General features: G+C 41.2%; 1 protein-coding gene across 1 annotated transcript; it reads left to right on the top strand.

Moving 5' to 3' along the window:
• The first annotated feature begins 4,662 nt into the window (after positions 1 to 4,662).
• LOC131225174 (NAC domain-containing protein 6-like) lies at positions 4,663 to 16,618 on the top strand. The gene is made up of 3 exons (XM_058220643.1): positions 4,663 to 4,898; positions 5,482 to 5,750; positions 16,229 to 16,618. The coding sequence occupies exons 1-3, from the start codon at positions 4,730 to 4,732 to the stop codon at positions 16,616 to 16,618; spliced, it is 828 nt and encodes a 275-aa protein (XP_058076626.1). The 5' UTR covers positions 4,663 to 4,729.
• Positions 16,619 to 17,801: the final 1,183 nt, after the last annotated feature.

The following is a 17,801-nucleotide window of genomic DNA, read 5'->3' on the forward strand; positions in this document are numbered from 1 at the left end:
TAAAAGAACACTGTTTTGTATGCTATGGCTCGCCAGATAGTCGGATTGGCTTCATTTTTCGGCTCAACGCCTAAAATTATCTAGAGAATGGGATGGACAGTGTGGATTAACTTCATACATCAAGGTGGGGTACATCCGAGTGGGCCACATGGCCACATCATCACACCACAAAAAATATGAAAGAGAGGGAGAAAGAGAGAGAAATAAACACATGTGATGGAGGGACCCCGACACTATGGGCCCTCCTTGCATTCAATCATACATAAGTGGGTCTCAATACATGTGGGCCCACCAAATCAAAGATCAATGGTGGAAATTCCTTCTCCACCAAAATGGAAGGTCTAGATGACCTCTATTCATGCAAGGAAAATAAACATCATGATAGGGTCCATGGAGAATGACCCCATCATGAAATGATCATGAGAATCAAGGTGGGCCATCAGCCACACATAGGGTCCAAAGTAAGATCCATACCATTAATCGGTAGGCTCCACTTGGCCCATCATCAAAACCATGAAATCTAGGCCTATAGAAACACCCACCTTTGATCTCTTCTTCCTTCTTCCACCAATGCATGCTAAAGCTCCAATGAAACACATTTTAAGGGTTGAGATGAAACTTAGATGGTGGAAATGGGAGGTAGGAAGGTGGGCCACACTAGCTCTCTCATGGGAAGCTTACTTGGACGTTGGAGTTGCTTAGAGAATGAGAGAGAGAGAGAGAGAATGAGAGAGAGAGAGAGAGAGATATGATGGGAGAGAAGTGATGGGAGAGAGGGATGGTGAGTGATGGCATGAGTGATGGGTGAGTGATGGGTGTACTTGAAAAGGGATAGGTGGAGAGAGAGAGAGTTGACTTTGGGTTGCTTTTGGGTGATGTGACATGTACTTGATTGATTTGACAAGTTGTAGAGATTCTCTTGGGATTGCAAATGCCCGGCATTTTCTCGAACTGAACGTGGTCCTATATCACCTGGCCCGGGTATCGCCTCGACCCGCGAGATGCGGCGTCGAAACCGCGGTGACGGCGCGGTCGCAATGATATAAGTCTTGGGCCAATCCAACTCAGATCGACAGGATACAACTAAAGGTCGCGTGTAATTGCCGATAATAGATCACGGATCGCCGAAATTCGACCGGGAGGTCCGCGGAGGCCTACGGAATGGTACGGATTAGGATACGGGTCTTACATGCAATGTTGTTGACGACATAGACCAAGTACATTATGGTTACAGAGGCATGTAAAGAGATGCTTTAGATGAAGAGGTTCCTACAGAAACTTAGCCTGAAGGAGCAGCATGTGGTCTATTGCGATAGTAAAAGTGCTATACACTTGAGCAAGAATCCAAGTCAGCATTCCAAGTCGAAGCACGTAGAGATTCGGTATCATTGGATTAGGGATACTTTAGAACAGAAAGTATTACAACTTGAGAAGGTCCACACGGACGATAATGGGTCAGACATGATGATCAAATCTTTGCTCAAGGGCAAGTTTTAGGTTTGTAGAAACTGATCTAGCTTGAAGAAGGCAGATTTCTCGTGAGTCAAAAATGGACAAATTTGATGGGTTTCCTCCTCACCTGCTCGACTGGTCGAGAGCCTCACTCGACCAGTCGAGGGTGAGGCTCGACTAGTCGAGGCTTGGCTCGACTCAAACTCCAGCGACTGCTGGTTTTTATTACTTAACCGGTCGAGGGGTTTACTCAACCGATCGAGGGTCTGCTCGACCAGTTGAGGACCCTGCTCGACCAATCGAGGTTATGTAGATTTGAGTCCGGATTTTGTGCGAACTGAAAAAATTTGAGGCGGTTTCGCAAGAGGTGCGAAAAGGAGTTGCCTAAACTATAAATAAGGATTCTTAGGGCTTTTCTAGGTAATACAAGGGAGTTTCCTAAAGCTTTGCAAGGGTTTGCTAAAGGGTTTAGGGCTATTAAAGGTGAGAGAGAGAGAGAGACAGAGAGAGAGAGAGGAGGAGGAAACTTGTGAAAGGGAGGTTCTGCTCATAGAGGTGATCTACTATGTACTCGACATCTCAATGCTTCTACATCCTTGTGATCGATGAGATCTCTTTAATTTTCTTTTATTCTCTTATTTATTCATTTGATCCTGTGTGAGTGAAGAAGGTTTGATCCAAGCGATGTGTGCTTGTGATCGGTTGTAACGTTCTACTACATAGTGGATTGTTACTCTGGACTAGGTCCCATAGTTTTTACCTCTTTGAAGATTTTCCACGTAAAAATCTTGTGTTATGTGGTTTGTGCTTTGATTTATATCATTACTTTATTATCCCATAATTCTGGTGTATTTGGGAGGCTAGATCCTAAGGTTTTGTGCAATGACGCCCAACAAAATATGCCATATGATGCTCTAACGTTTATCAAGGATCTATACTTAGCCCACTTTTTTGAGTCCTAATACATTTATAAAGGGCCAATGCCATGTGTGTCTCACCAATTCTAATAACAGACACATAATACATTTCTATTTAGTCACATCAGAGTTACCGAAGATTCTGGTGTGTCACCACTAATTTCTTTCTCTTGCACCCATAAATGTTGTAGGATTTGCATCCTAAAAAGTAAAAACATGGGTGTTTGTACCCGTTTTGGCCGAGTCCTGTTTCGGCCAATCAGCTTCATTCACGTGTGATCTGTATAGATATGCATGGAGCGGTCAGAAGATTTCCTACAGATATGTACGATCTTGTCTAGAAAAGCTGAGCCATAACATTTCAATTGTGTTGAGCGCTAAAGTAGTGATCAAGCTCAAATGACCATGTGATATGTGGCAAGAGCAAAAGCACTCAAATTTACACAATCACTTGACACGTGGCACAATAATAATTCAAGAAATGCAGAACGTGCGAAACATCTGGAAGCAGAGTAGTGGAAAATGATTACCATAACCATCAGAACGTAGGAAGCATATAGAGTCGTCAATTAGTCTTATAAATGGAAGAAGATTACAACGAAACAATTAGTCTCATACCAAACTAAACAAACCAAATCTATCTTCAATTGTCTTTCAATTATCCTGTCAAGTTTACATTCCTTAGTGTAACTTTTTATTGTTCAAGTAAATTGCATTCCTTATTGTAATTATTTATTTTCCGCACTTGCTAATTACATTCCATAGTGTAATCCGTAGTATAATCAATAACATTAACCCTGTAGTCGTTAGCCTTAATTGTAGCTGGAGTTGCTGTTAGCATATCGAATCTTATTCGACCATTGAATAGCATCATTCAAAAGTTGACAGTGGCCGATTATAAGGATTTCTTTTCTCTATCACTTTATCTGCACTAAAAAGTCATTTCGTATGGAAGACAATGAGTAACCCATTATTAGAGGATGAACTCCATCCTCTGACTATCACCTGATAAATTTATACATTGAGCAAATAATTGAATATGCAAATGATCTTTTTAGAATATGGTCATAATTTGTGTCTACCTACTTTAGTGTTAAGGGTCATTGTTGTTTGGTTTAAATTAGAACTGCAATTCTAATTTTAGCATGCTCGCACTTCACCCGTGCCATAGAAGGATTGCAACGAGTGGTGAACATCGGGCATCAGTTACAGGAGTTGTTTGATGATGGCAGAGCACGATGCTTGATAAGCAGTAACTCAGAACCTGTACACGTGTCATTCATTAACTTTAATTATACCGTCTGAATTGTGCAACTTAATAGTCTCCTGAGACAAACTTAAGTAATGAGCTTCGCTGGTCATTGAATATTTTTCATTTTTTAGCGTCCAAGAAATTTCCACAAACCTAGCAATCAAATAATCAAGTGTAATTTTTTACTAATGGTACACTAAGATCCATAATTGGAACAGTTTAATTTAAATGACTTGTATGTCCGGATGCACTTTCCAGTCAACTTCCATGCGCCTGCGCATCATCCATCAGAATCTGTCAGAGTAGGGAGAGTCTCTCCTCGTGGTAAAAACACTGTACTTTCTGGTCACATTCTTCTGTCACGGCGAAAAACAGAAAACGGATTGACTACTCCCCCTGCCACCAGCCAATGGCTGATGGTCGGTGCTCTGTGGGCCCCATCATGATGTTGTGTTTCATCCATGCCGTCCATTCATTTTTATATATCATTTTATGCATGATATCAAAATAAGCTATATCCAAATCTCATTTGGACCACATTATAGGAAACAGTGTTGAATGAAAGTGGACAATTAAAAACTTTTTGGTGGCATAAAAGTTTTGGATCAAGCTGATCTTTGTTTTTTCACTTCATCTGGATCTGTATGACCTAATTAACAGATTGGATGTAAAATAAACAGTACAGTGGGACTTAGGAGGATTTTAATGGTGGATATTCAATCACTATTGTTTTCCTGTGGTGTGGTCCAACCGAGATTTATTTCCCATAGTTTTTTGATGGTATACATTAAATTGATATTTAAAAATGGATGAACGGAATGGATGAAACATATACATCATGGTCGGTCCCACATAGCACCGACTAGGCTGGTGGCAGGGGAGTCGCCCGTCCGTTTCCGCGAAAACAGAGAGAACTAACGGAGAAAGACACGTCACGTGATATCCGTCATCATGAACAACAGCGGTCCAATTAGAGGACTTGTGAAAGTGCATCGGACCCACTTATCTGCCTCTTATTTCCACAACAGCCAAGACTGTTGACCCCCTCTTCTCCTTACATAACCAACGAAGAGGCGTATTCTCTTAAACTTCACCCCTCACTCGCAACATGAACGGTGCAACTTCAGCGGAGCTAGAACTTCCAGGATTCAGATTCCACCCCACTGAAGAAGAGCTCCTTGAGTACTATCTCTATGGAGTTTTATGCGGTAAAAAGCTCAGCTTTGATGTAATCGGAACCGTTAACATATACTGTCATGACCCTTGGGAATTGCCTGGTACGTGTTTTTTTTTTTTTTTTTTTCGGCTCCAGTACAATTTTTTTCTACTCTAAGCTTAACATACGGATTACTTTGTAGAACACACCGTGATGTTTTAATGAATCCAGTCTGTCCATCATTTGCGTCCCCTTTTTTAACCCTTTTAGCCAAAAAAATTAAAAATAAAATAAAATCACGCTGATGCAGAACTCAGGTGGGCCACACCATAGATAGGTTGTATGTAGGCCTAGTTTGTTTTATATATTCCATCTGATCCGTTCAGAAGATGCGTGTCTTACTATGATGGATGTACATTCAAAAGATCATGCCATTCCAAAACTCAGGTGGGTCATAAAATGTGATTTTAGTGGTTCTACGTGTGATTTTACATGGTGTGGCCCACCTGAGTTTGGGAACCGAGGAGAATAGAAGGGGGCACATGGGGCACGGAATGGATGTAAATAAAATATCACGGTGGGCCCCACACGTTGATTTGTAAACATTGGTATTGGCTCCCCGCTAACGGGTATAACTTTCGCACCCCATTTTTTGCTTTTTAAAATATAAAAAAAAAAAAAAAAAAAAAATTTAATGATGACAGGGTTGGCTAAGATTGGAGAGAGGGAATGGTACTTCTTTGTGCCTAGGGACAGGAGAAATTCGCAAGGGAGGCGGCCGAAACGGACGACCGAGAATGGTTTTTGGAAGGCGACTGGTTCGGACCGTCCCATACGGAGCGTCAAGGACCCGAAAAGAATCATAGGGTTGAGGAAGACGTTAGTATTCTATAATGGCAGGGCCCCAAGAGGGTGCAAAACGGATTGGGTGATGAACGAGTATAGAATGCCTGATGCCTATCCATTGCCAAAGGTACTTTTGCATGTTCCATACATCGATCTATTCTCCTCTTTCTTTATTTTCCCTGCTAGCTGACTCGGATGAGTTGGTGAGTTATGACTCGGTTGGATGAAGAGGACGCTGTTTATGTGGTTACTAGTTCGGTACTCCTGGTACTGTGGTCTGGTTACTAGTTCGGTCCTTCTGGTACTGTGGGACTCACCATGATATATGTGTTTTATATCCACGTCGTCCATTCGTTTTTTTCATCTCATTCTAGCGCACGATTGTAAAAATGAAGCGGATCCAAATCTCATGTAGGCCACACCGGATGAAACCGTAGGGATAATAACAACCATCCGTTGAAACCTTCCTAAGGCCCACTGTAATGTTTATTTGCCATCCAAACTATATATAAGGTTAGAAAGACCTGGATGAACGGAAAACACAAATACAGCTTGATAAGTAAAAAAAACTTGTGTAGCACAAGAAGATTTTAATGGTGGATCACCACTGTTTCTGTGATGTGGTCCATTTAGGAGTTGGATTCGATCCATTTTTGAGCTCATGAGCTGGAAAAACGAGTTGGAAAAATGGATGCACGGCATTACTATAAAAACCATACATCACCGTGTGCTCCGCAGTCCCGGAAGCACCGAGCTTTATGATTCCGTGCAATCACCGAAGCCGAGTCCGAGGATGGGAGAAATTACTCCCAAAAAAAATAATTACCAAAGTAGACGGTGTCTTTTAGGGTAATTATTTTTCTCGCTGGCCGAAAACTTTGATTACGGAAGATGATTTTTAGGGAACGGACGGACAAAAATACCTTGGAGTTCGGTAAGAAGCAGGTAAAAAAGGAAGGTTATTTTCGTCCGAAATAGGTTGTCCCTACAAGGAGGGGGTCTAGTTTGGTCATCTATGTTGTGGTCTATCGAGGCTGGTAAGGTAGGTAAAAGGTGGTGTCTATAGGAAAAAAATACCCGACTTCACGGGAGCAGATTAGCTATTACAAGGGTATCAGCTTAGTGGGTGTTATGCTTACCCTGTGGATCCCACCTTGATTCATTTGTTTTTTATCCACGCCGTTCATCTATATTTTCAAATCATTTAAGGACGTTCCCAAAATTTAAGAAGATCCAAATATGTTGTGGACCATGCCATTGGAAAAGGTACTGAATAGAAATTAAAAGCTTTTTGTAGGCTACAAAAGTTTTGGATCAAGCTAATATTTTTATTTTCCCTTCATCAGTTCTGATTGACCTTATCAACTGGTTAGATAGAAAATAAACACTAGGGATCTGCTTAGAGTGGGTCTTGGAAGTTTTTATTGGTAAGCGTTTAATCATCACTACTTCTTGTGGTATGGTCTACCTGAGATTTGAAAAAATGGATGGATGGATTAGATTTACAAAAAATGATCAAGGCGGGCCTTACAGGTGAGGGTAACACCCACTAAATTATTACCCGGTAACACCTACTCCGAGGGTGCAACAAGAGCTATTATATAGGTAGAACACATGATTCAAACTTCCTTTATTCAAATATTTTCCAACATATGACCCATACAAGTCTCTTTACAATATCCTATGCCTCCTGTTGGGATTACTTTGCCGAACTTTTTTTTTAAAATTTATTATTATTATTATTATCATTTTTTTTTAGATCAACAAAATGTACAGCCTTTCGGGTGAGCCCAACAAAAAGAAAGGAGGCCTCACCTATCATGTGACATAAACAGGACAATAGGGTTAAATTAACCCTCCACTAAGCAAGAAAAACTCTACAAAAAATTGAGATGGGACAAAAAATAGCCCCCAATCACTGACGTCTAAGAGCACCAATCCCTGTGTTATCTAAAAGTAAAGCTCCTCTGACTAACTTTGGAACCTGGGAACGGTGCGTGTAGATCATATCTGGGTAGCCCTCACTAGCCATTCTTGCTAGAGCATCTGCCGCTGAATTCCCCTCTCTAAAAATATGGTTGATCACCAGATTAAGGCTTCGAATTTTATCCTTAATGATTCCAAAGATGTACCATAATTTCCAAAGGTTGGGCGGGGTGGAGTCCCCCAGTGCATCCGCAATGACTTTGGAGTCAGTTTCAACTATGATATTTACAAGGCCTAGGTTAGAACAAATATTAAGTCCATCCAGCATGGCCCGAGCTTTCGCACAAGAATTTGAAGAATTACCATAATGTCTGTGAAAAGTAAAGAGAAGCTGGCCAAAATGATCCCTACACACTCCTCCACCGCCGCTCTCACCTGGGTTACCTCTCGAGGAGCCGTCAGTGTTCAGCTTTAGCCAGTTCTTGGGTGGCTTTGACCATCTCACTATCAACGGTTTGGAAATTGGGATATTGGTAGCGGAATCGAGCCTTAAAGACTGAATGATGAGGTCCTCTACCATGGATTTTCTGTCTGGGGCTTGAATTAGGTTGCCGATCTCGCGTAGCCATCGACGGACGTTGAAAATGATGCTGTCTATTGACATTTTACAGCCTTCATAACGAGCTGCATTGCGACTTATCCACAGTTCCCAGATGACAAAACAGGGGAGAAAGCCAATTAGCATTTTAATTCTTGATCTTTCACTGGCTGCGGCAGACCATTGTTGGATCCACTGGAGAATAGGGGAGTTATGGATTAACGGGATATCAAAAAGCATGCTGAAGTGAGCCCAGACCTGACTGGCTGATCTTCCAGTGCTCAGCAAATGGTCAAGAGTTTCGATGGCAATCAGATTTTGCTGAATTAGAAAGTTGCGTTGTTGTCCCGTGTTCGGCTGGTAAGCTGAAGATCCCACTCCATGCTGAAACGGAACAAGAACCGACTGAACAGTCCCCTGGGGGCTGTTGGACGACGAGGTAGCTGCCTGGATGAAGTTGCAACACTCACATTGAGAGGCCAGAGGGATGCCGCATTTCTGTAAAGCTGCGTCAACAGGGACAGCAACATGGGCTGTTTTCCAGCAGAAAATCGCGATCTTTGTGGGGAGATATTTGTTCCATAGCCACTTGGTCCAAGGAGGCTTCAATCGGTGATGTCTGATGCTATTACAAGTAGATTTCAGAGAGAAAGATCCCTTCGGAGTTAAGTCCCAGATGAGCCGATCTTCTCTGTTGGATAGGTCGACATTTGTGGAAGAGATAGTCTGCATAGCTGCTGGAGTGATAATGTCCTGAATGTCCTCAAGGTTCCATCTACCTGATAAAGGGTTAAAGTCACAGACCTTCGCCTCCCGCATCTGGTGAGGAATCTGTCTCACCAGAGCACCTGTCAAAATTCCACCACCCGACCAATTGTGATACCAGAAACTGATTTACCCTCCCCAATAAGCCATCTCAAGTGCTTTAGTGCGAATGACAGGGCTTTGAGGAGCTCCCTCCAGGTTGGGAAGGTAATCGAACCAACCTTACCCTGGTTTGAGATCAACTTCCTGAAAAATTTGGCTGTTATGAAATGGGCCCAAAGGGATGTTCCTTTTAGCAGGTTCCACCCCATCTTAATTCTGAAAGCTAACATAACTTCTTCAATGCTTCTAATACCTAAACCTCCCTCTTGAAGCGGAGCATAAATTTTAGCCCAACTAACCCAATGTTTTCTGTTGCCTACATCTGAACTGCCCCAGAAAAAGTTGGCGAAAGCTCTTTCCAGCGATTTGCACATGTTGATGGTAGATAAGAGATGGATGGGAATGCTTGAAAGAACGTGCTTAATAAGGACTTGTTTCACAGCTGGGTTGAGCAGTTTCGCTTTCCATCCTTCTATCTTGTTTGTTATCTTGGTGATTGTTGGCTGCAAAAGCGGACTACTAATTCTACCTTTGGTGAGAGGGACTCCCAGATACACCATAGGGAGAAAAGCCTGACGATAACCTGTGAGGTTGCTCAGCTTCTGGGCCTTACATCTGGACGATTTGTTGGGCAGGATGAATGAGGTTTTGCCCGCATTGACCCTCTGACCTGAAGCATTTTCGTATGCACGAATTAAATTGAGAAGAGTGCGAACATTGGAAATCCTGCCATTTAGAAAAAGAATCGCATCATCAGCAAAAAATAGATCGAAAATAGAAAGGCAGTTTTGGGGGAGCTTGAAGGCTTGGCATTTTCCAGAAGAGAATAGATGAGAGACGGCCCTACTGAACACATCGGCTGCTAGGATGAAGATGGATGGGGAGAGCGGGTCTCCCTGTCGTAGCCCTCTCTTAGCTTGAAAGAAACCAAAGCTTCGACCATTTATAAGAACATAAAACCAGACATTGCTCCAGCAGCGTTGAAGATGAGCTACCCATTAGGAGGTGAATCCGAATTTCTGTAGAACTTGTGTGATGAATTGCCAATCTAGACGATCGTAAGCCTTTTCCATATCAAGCTTATAATCAGATTACCACCGTAAACTTTCCGGTCAATCTCGTGAGCCATCTCCCTTGCAATGGATATGTTCTCTGTAATCGATCTATCCTTAATAAACGCTCATATCTCCTCAGAAATCAGCTGAGGAAGAATTCCAGCCAATCTTGACACCAAAATCTTGGTAAAAACCTTCATAATGCAGTTGCATAGGCTAATAGGCCTGTAGTCTGTGATGTACTCTGGGTTTCTTCTTTTAGGGATGAGGCAAATCTGGGTACATTGGAAAGCTCTGGGAATCGAGCCTCCAAGAAGGAAATCTTTAGCTGCCTCAAAAAGATCAGTGCCAATAACATCCCAGCATGACGAGTAGAAGGCTCCTCCAAAGCCATCAGGCCCAGGAGCGCTATCCAGAGGAATGGAGGTGGCCGCTACCTTGACTTCCTCCAACGTGAGAGGTCTCGTGAGGCCTATGTTCATCTGATCTGTCACCAATTTCGTGATGCAATTGAGAATCTCGCTGTTGGAACTGATTCCTTCCGCTGTAAACAGGTTATGGAAGTATCGGACCGCCTCATCTCCAATCTCTTCTGTCTTCTCGAGAAGCTCCCCAGAAGACCTCTTCAGACTTTTAATAGACAGAATTCTGCACCTGTCAAGGACAGATTTGTGAAAAAATTGAGTGTTTCTGTCTCCTTCAGATAGCCAGGCTATACGGGATTTCTGTTTTCAGAAAATCTCCTCTTGGAGATAGGCGCGCTTCAAATTTTCCTGCCGAACTTATGAGAGGGAACTCCTGCATGGAACAATGGATTAAACAAGTCTGAAATGCATTGAGTGTACAGTGGAGATACCCCGTTTCAACACTTGAGGTCTTGGTATCGATCCCTAGCGGGGGTGGCTAACATTGAGTGTGTGTATTGACATGGGTGTGTACTAACAAGCTACACTCAAAAAACAAGAAATTAAAATTTAAAAAAAGAAAAAAAAGAAAAAAAGTTTAAAATGCATATAGGGTAAATATTCAAATTTAAAGAAATTCAACTCCACTTCGATATGTCATAGTAATTCATAAAAGATAAATTGCTACAATACACTAACACTAAATTACAATAATATTATTTGCTACATGTCGCTGATATAACAGTGGTATTGTACAATATCATATTACAACAGTAACCATTATCATAGCTAGTTCTCCAACAGTTCCTTGGTAACTCAAAAAGTCCAAACTCATGATGGAATGCTCACCATTAAAAACTTTTCAAGGCCCATTGTATCATATTCATAATATTTCTTTGCCATCCAGCCCGTTGATAAGGTCAATCAGAACTAAATGAAGGGTAAATATAAATATTAGCTTGATCCAAAGAAACACACACACACACACACACACACACACACATATATATATATATATATATAGCCTACAAAAAGCTTTTAATGGCCATTCATTACTTTTCCAATGGTGTGGTCTACCAAAGATTTGAATCTTCTTTAGTTTCAAGATAACGTCCTTAAAAAAGCTGAAAAAATAGATAGATGACATAAATATGAAACAAATTCATCAAGTGGGCCCACATGGTAAGGGTAACACCCACTAAGCGGGCACCTAATCAACTCCCACTTTTGGAATATGGGATGTGGTAGAGCCACTTCTCAGCCTTACCCCGTGGCAAGGTGATTACCATTCGGGAATGTCTAATTTTGCTGGTGTGGGAGAGAAGGAACGGAATTGGGTACGTGTGTGTGTGGGTACGTGTCGTGAGAATTGGATACTTGTGGATGCGTCTTGTGCAAAGGCAAGCGCTTCCGCTCTTCGAACTCCGGAGTCATGCCAACCATTCAAAGGAGATCAAAGTTATATGACCCACCATGATGTATTTATTATATCCATACTGTTCATCTATTTGGCAAGATCATTTTAGATCTTGATCTCAAAAATAGTCATATCCAAAGCTCATTTGGATCACACCCCAAATAGCAGTGGGTCAATGATTCTCACCGTTAGAACATTTGTAGGGCCCACCATAACATTTATTTCCATCCAATCTATTTATAAGGTCACACAGACAGGAGGAAAAACAAATATAATATTGATTTTATGTGACCCCAAAATTATTCCACACTGATTTTTGCAGTGTGGTCCACTTGATCTTCAGTTATATCTTATTTTTCGACTTAAGCCTTGTGATGAGATTACCAAGTGGATGGACGGTTTGGATATAAGTCATACCTCATGATGGGACCTACAAATTTGATAATGTCAACACGCCAGCCAGGTGGGCAATCCGGTTCCAGGATAAATGGTTTCAAATGAGGCATTCCAATTCCGGGAGCAGATTAGGAGAGACTCCAAATCCACTGAGGTGGGTGGGAGGACCCCTTGATTAGGGTGACTATGATGTATGTGACTACATATTGAAGGCTCATTTAGGGCATGATCCAAAAAATGAAGTAGTTCCAAATCTTAGATGGATCATTCTATAGAAAACATTGGTGATTGATAATTAAAAACTTCTCGTGGGCCACAAAAGCTTTGGAATCAAGATGATATTTGTGTGGTCTCTTCATCTGGGTGTTTGTGACATTATCAATGGGTTGGATGGAAAATACACATTTTGATAGAATCCAAGAAGTTTTTAATGGTGAGGATTCAATCGCGACTGTTTCTTGTAGTGTGGTCCACCTAAGATTTGGGTCAGCTTCATTTTGGAGGGTATACCTAAAATGAGCTTTCAAAATGGTTGGACGGTGTGGATTTAAGTCACATACATCAATATGAGCCCCACAATCAGGTCCCAACCACCTCGGTGGATCCAAGGTCTCACCCAATCGGCTCCCCAAAAATCCTCTCTATTCTCTTAGTAACCTCCAAAGTAACGGTAAATAATTTTTTTTTTAATTTTATTTTATGGGTGGCTGTGATGGACACGGATTAGCTGTCGACAGCGTCAGTACGTACTAAATTTCGCTACTGTCGTGATGTCACCAAGTTATGTGCCCCACCATGATGTGTTGTATCCACACCATCCATCCCATTTGGAGAGATTATTTTAGGGCATGATCCAAAGCTCAAGTATTGGACCCCACCACAGAAAATAAAGGGGACATTGACACCTAACGCTGAAACCTTCGTGGGGCCACCATGATGGTTTTTTCCCCCCTTTTTAATCCAACCTATTCATATAAGTTAACACAAACATGGAAGAAGAAAAACACAGATATCAGCTTGATTAAAAAAATATATAGCCTCCAAGAAGTTTTTATGGTAAGCTTTCAAACCCTACTGATTTATACGGTGGGTCTACCGGAGCTTTTAACCTACCTCATTCTTTGGCTTATGCCTTAAAATAAGATTTTCAAAATGACGGAGAGTGGGATATAATACATAATAGAGCACACAGAACTTAGTGACGCCACTTCAGTAGTGAATACGGAGTAGCTAATCTGTGTCCGGCCATGATTGCAAACTTGGAGGAAATTAGAGCCTATAGGGCTGAAAGTCGGGTGGGCCGGGTTGCTGATCAACCATAACCCAACCCAAGGTTCCTATACCTCAAACCCTAACCCTATCCAACCCAACCTCGGGTTAGGAGTTCTCAATCCAAGCCCAACCCAAGCGGGCTTGGTCGGGTTGGTCAGGTTTATACATACTAATATTTTCGTTATTATATTAGTCTATTATATTTTCAATACATGTTTTGTTTTTTATACGTATGATTTTATTAATTATATGTATAGTTATTTATCATATATATATATATATATATACGTATGATTTTATTAATTATATGTATAGTTATTTATCATACGGAATTTCATTTTTTCTAAACAAACAAGTTAAAATATAAGACAACTACTCCTTTAAAAGTTGTATTGCGCAGCAAGCAATCTTTTTGAGAGAGAATTCTAGCCTTCAACACATACGATCAACACTCAATTATAATTTATAAGCAACTTATATATCAATTAGGTTCAGGTTGGGTTGAGCAACCCAAGACCTCAACCCAAGCCTGACCCAAGTTTCACCAGTTTGGTGTTTGTATAACTCAAGTTTGAGACTGAACGTGATGCATCCTACCCAAGCCCAACCCAATGTTGGGTCAGTTGGGTTGAACCCGCCCAGCTTTCAGCCCTAAATGCCTATGCAATTGTTATGTAGATATGACATTTTAAATATGGGCCACCAAATGGTGGATCCCACTAGATGGACCATCCAATTGATTCATCAACCCCACCATAGTCCATGGAGAGATGGCTCTACCAGATTAGGGTTCTATATGTAACTACCGGGCATTCGTATCATCCCCGATAAATAGGGCTGTCAATGGGCTGATTTAGGGCTCGGTCAAGCTCTATCTAAGCCCAGCCTAAAATTTTGAACCTAAGCCCAAATCTGCCTAGGCCTGTAACGGGTTGAAATAGTCCAACCCGAGTCTGGCCCAAGACATTTACACAAAGCTCAAAATGCCCTAAATATCTGTGGATAAATAATATTTTGGTGTGCCTCATGTGTGAGAGAGAGGGAGATAATTAAAATAATAATAATAATAATAATAAAAAGGAGAAAAGTAGGTTTATAAAAGACTTATTGGGACGGGCCGATTTTATGTGCTTTTGGGGATCTAAGCCCCAGTCTGGCCCACTTTACAATTGGTCTCCTAATTTATGCCCAAGCCCAACTGTTAGACCCATACACTACCCCAAACCCAGCCTAATACGAGCCAATCCCAAAATCCCATCGGGACCACTGGGCCCATTGACAGCCCTACTCATTAAAGACAATTGAATGCATGGACTCATGGACAAAGCAACTTACATGTAACCCTGAATTACCGGGTTGCCCACCTTGGCGTTTGCGTTGTATCCACTCCATCTATACATCTTGCCAGCTCTTTTTATGACATTAGCTAAAACAAACTAAAACATGAGGAAGATTCAAAACTCATGGGGACCATACCACAGGAAATAGTGGGATGAAACAGTTGAAACTTTCAAAGAGCCCATTGTGATGCTTATATGCCATCCAAACCTACTCTTCCCAACCTAGATTAATGGAAAATATAAATAAGATACTAAGAAGATCACATCCAAACTTCTAGGGCCCAAAAAATGGTTACAACGTTGGCAATTCAATCCTTATAGTTTCTTGCAGGTGGCACACTTGAATTTTGCATCTCCCTCTTATTTGAACTTATATATGCCTTAAAATAAGCTATAAAAATAGGTGGACCGATTGGATATAACAAAAACATTACATTAGGCCCCAATGAAATCGGGGTTACGGTAACCTTTGCTAAGAATGAATACTTGATGGCACTTTAAATGGTACGACTTTTGAAGCAACGCTGCATGGTCACATGCTGCGTTCTGGCGAGGTAATGCAGCACCCAAATTATCACCAATGAAAAAGTACCATATATCAATTATATATACACGCACGAATGCTCGGGTGCACGCTGGTGCAAATTTTTTGAGAACTCATCATAAGTGATGTGAGTCCAAAATCTGAACCGTCCACCTGATGCATTACCCAATGAAACCATCAAGGCCCAACTCTTACTTCGATCCCAAACTTTAGTGGGCCATGAAAAAAGAAAATAGCTTTTTTCCTTAATTTGTATCTCTCTTTTATATGGCCCACCAGAGTTTTAGATCATGGTGAAAATTGGTCCCTTGAGGTTTCAGGGGATGACACGTCACATGGATTGTTCAGATTAGATGCCCATGACACTTGTGCAAAGGTGCGCAGTACGCTGGTGAGCATGCCTCTCTTTATATATATCCTTAAAATCTTGCTATGAAATGACCGGTTTGCCCTGCTTGCCCGCCTTCTAAATCCATGTTAAGCTTTTCCACATCGGCTTGCAAAGCAGGCCCTAATGTTGGTCGTGAAAGCGTCTGTGCACTTAATCTCCCTGGTAAAATGAAGCATTTGTCCTTTTATTATAAGATATTTAACACGCACGCATGGCACTCACATGGCATTATTTCATTGAGCCACTGCAAAGGATTCCTGTAACGAGCTTTGCAGGCGACTCGCGTCCCTTCTGAGCTGTACTTGTAGCATAGTTCCATAGTAATCCAAACTGAAAACAATATTTTAAAAAAGTCGTCACTTAATGGGTTTCTTGTGGAATTTTGATACATGCAGGAAGACATAGTACTGTGCAAGATTTATAGAAAAGCAATGTCACTCAAGGAGCTTGAGCAAAGAGCTGCCACGGAGGATGATGCACTGCCGTTAAAAGAATGCTTATCTTTGATTGGTAATGTTTCATCACATGAGGAAGAGAACATTCATTTGCCAGTGCCCTTAGAAGATGATGTTCTGATGGAGAAGATGGAAAATATAAAGGAAAGCCAGCTTGTACTGCAGCATCAACAACAACAGCAACGAGCGGGGGTGGAGACGAAGAGCTGGCCTGAGCTTCAATTGACAATAAATAGCTTGAAATGGATTCATGATCCTTTCTTGTTGGGTAACCCATGGCTTGAGAATTGGAGCCCCTCTGCCAATCTATTGAACTTTCAGATGTTCTGAGGTGATACGAAATTGAACTATAGATAGTAAAAAACCCACCCCGTTTGGGTTTTTAGTCAATCAAATTAGATTGCTTTTTGCAAAAGTAAGAAGGTTAGCTACAAATTTGTTATTGAACTTGTTAAAGCCATTTAATATACATTGATACACCATCCTCTAATGGCTCAGCTTTTAGAGAAAGTGGTTGTTTGACATGGCATTGAGGTATTAGAAGAGGTCTTGTGTTCGAATTCCGAGAGCAGTAAATATACCTTATGACGCAGGAAAGGATGTGATGAGGCCGAGCACCATCTTAACCACGTTATTCTCTTAATCTTTCTAAACACTTTTCATGTTAGACACAACTCCTAAAGCCCAACAGATGAAAAGTTGCTATCAAGCCAAAACTTATTAAAATAGTAAAAACATAAATAAAAAGAAATTTGACCATCGATCTGATGGAATCTCACAAATTTGGCATGAGCAACCCGGCATAGAAGGGTTGATTGGCTAAAGTAGCTTGTCTTACCCATATATGGTACGTCAAGTAACTTATTCCGGTTTGCGAGATATATCTGTTTTTAAGGTTACGACGGTCTTGATGACTTCCGCCTTTGATCCTTCTCTGGTCCATCTTGGACATGAAAGTGTCCGCAACCCGCTCTGCATCATATTTTCTCCCACAGAGGGCAGGAAAATTAAGTCAGTAAATATGCCTAACTAATATATTCTCTCACGGAGGCCAAGAAAATCAAGCCTTAGATGGTTTTTTTTTTTCACATGGATAGCTACAAATTTGAGTTATGACTCTATTTTGTTGGTGTTCGTCATTAGCTACACGTAACTAGTTTTAATTTTTTTTTTTTTATGGGCTTTTACTCTAACCTCCTGCTTCAGTACTATAGGAATTTCATTTTGAAAGGGAATAAATCAAGTTACTGGTTCTAATTTTGCTCTTTTGGGGGTTTTTACTCTAATCTCTCGGTGCAATATAGGAATTATCTTTACAAAGAGGATAGGATTAAAAATTCTTAAACCACGACAAGGCAACTAACAGCAACATTAAGAAGTGTGGGCTATAGTAAGAGTTATCTTTTTGTTTGAAAAACAGGCTAAGCTTATGATGTAGAGCGGGTCGCGGACAGTTACATGGCCAAGATGGATCAGAAAAGGCCTGGTCGACTACAGAAGTGATCCAGACCAT

This window comes from Magnolia sinica, chromosome 2 (assembly GCF_029962835.1).
Source record: "Magnolia sinica isolate HGM2019 chromosome 2, MsV1, whole genome shotgun sequence".
Lineage (NCBI taxonomy): Eukaryota > Viridiplantae > Streptophyta > Magnoliopsida > Magnoliales > Magnoliaceae > Magnolia > Magnolia sinica.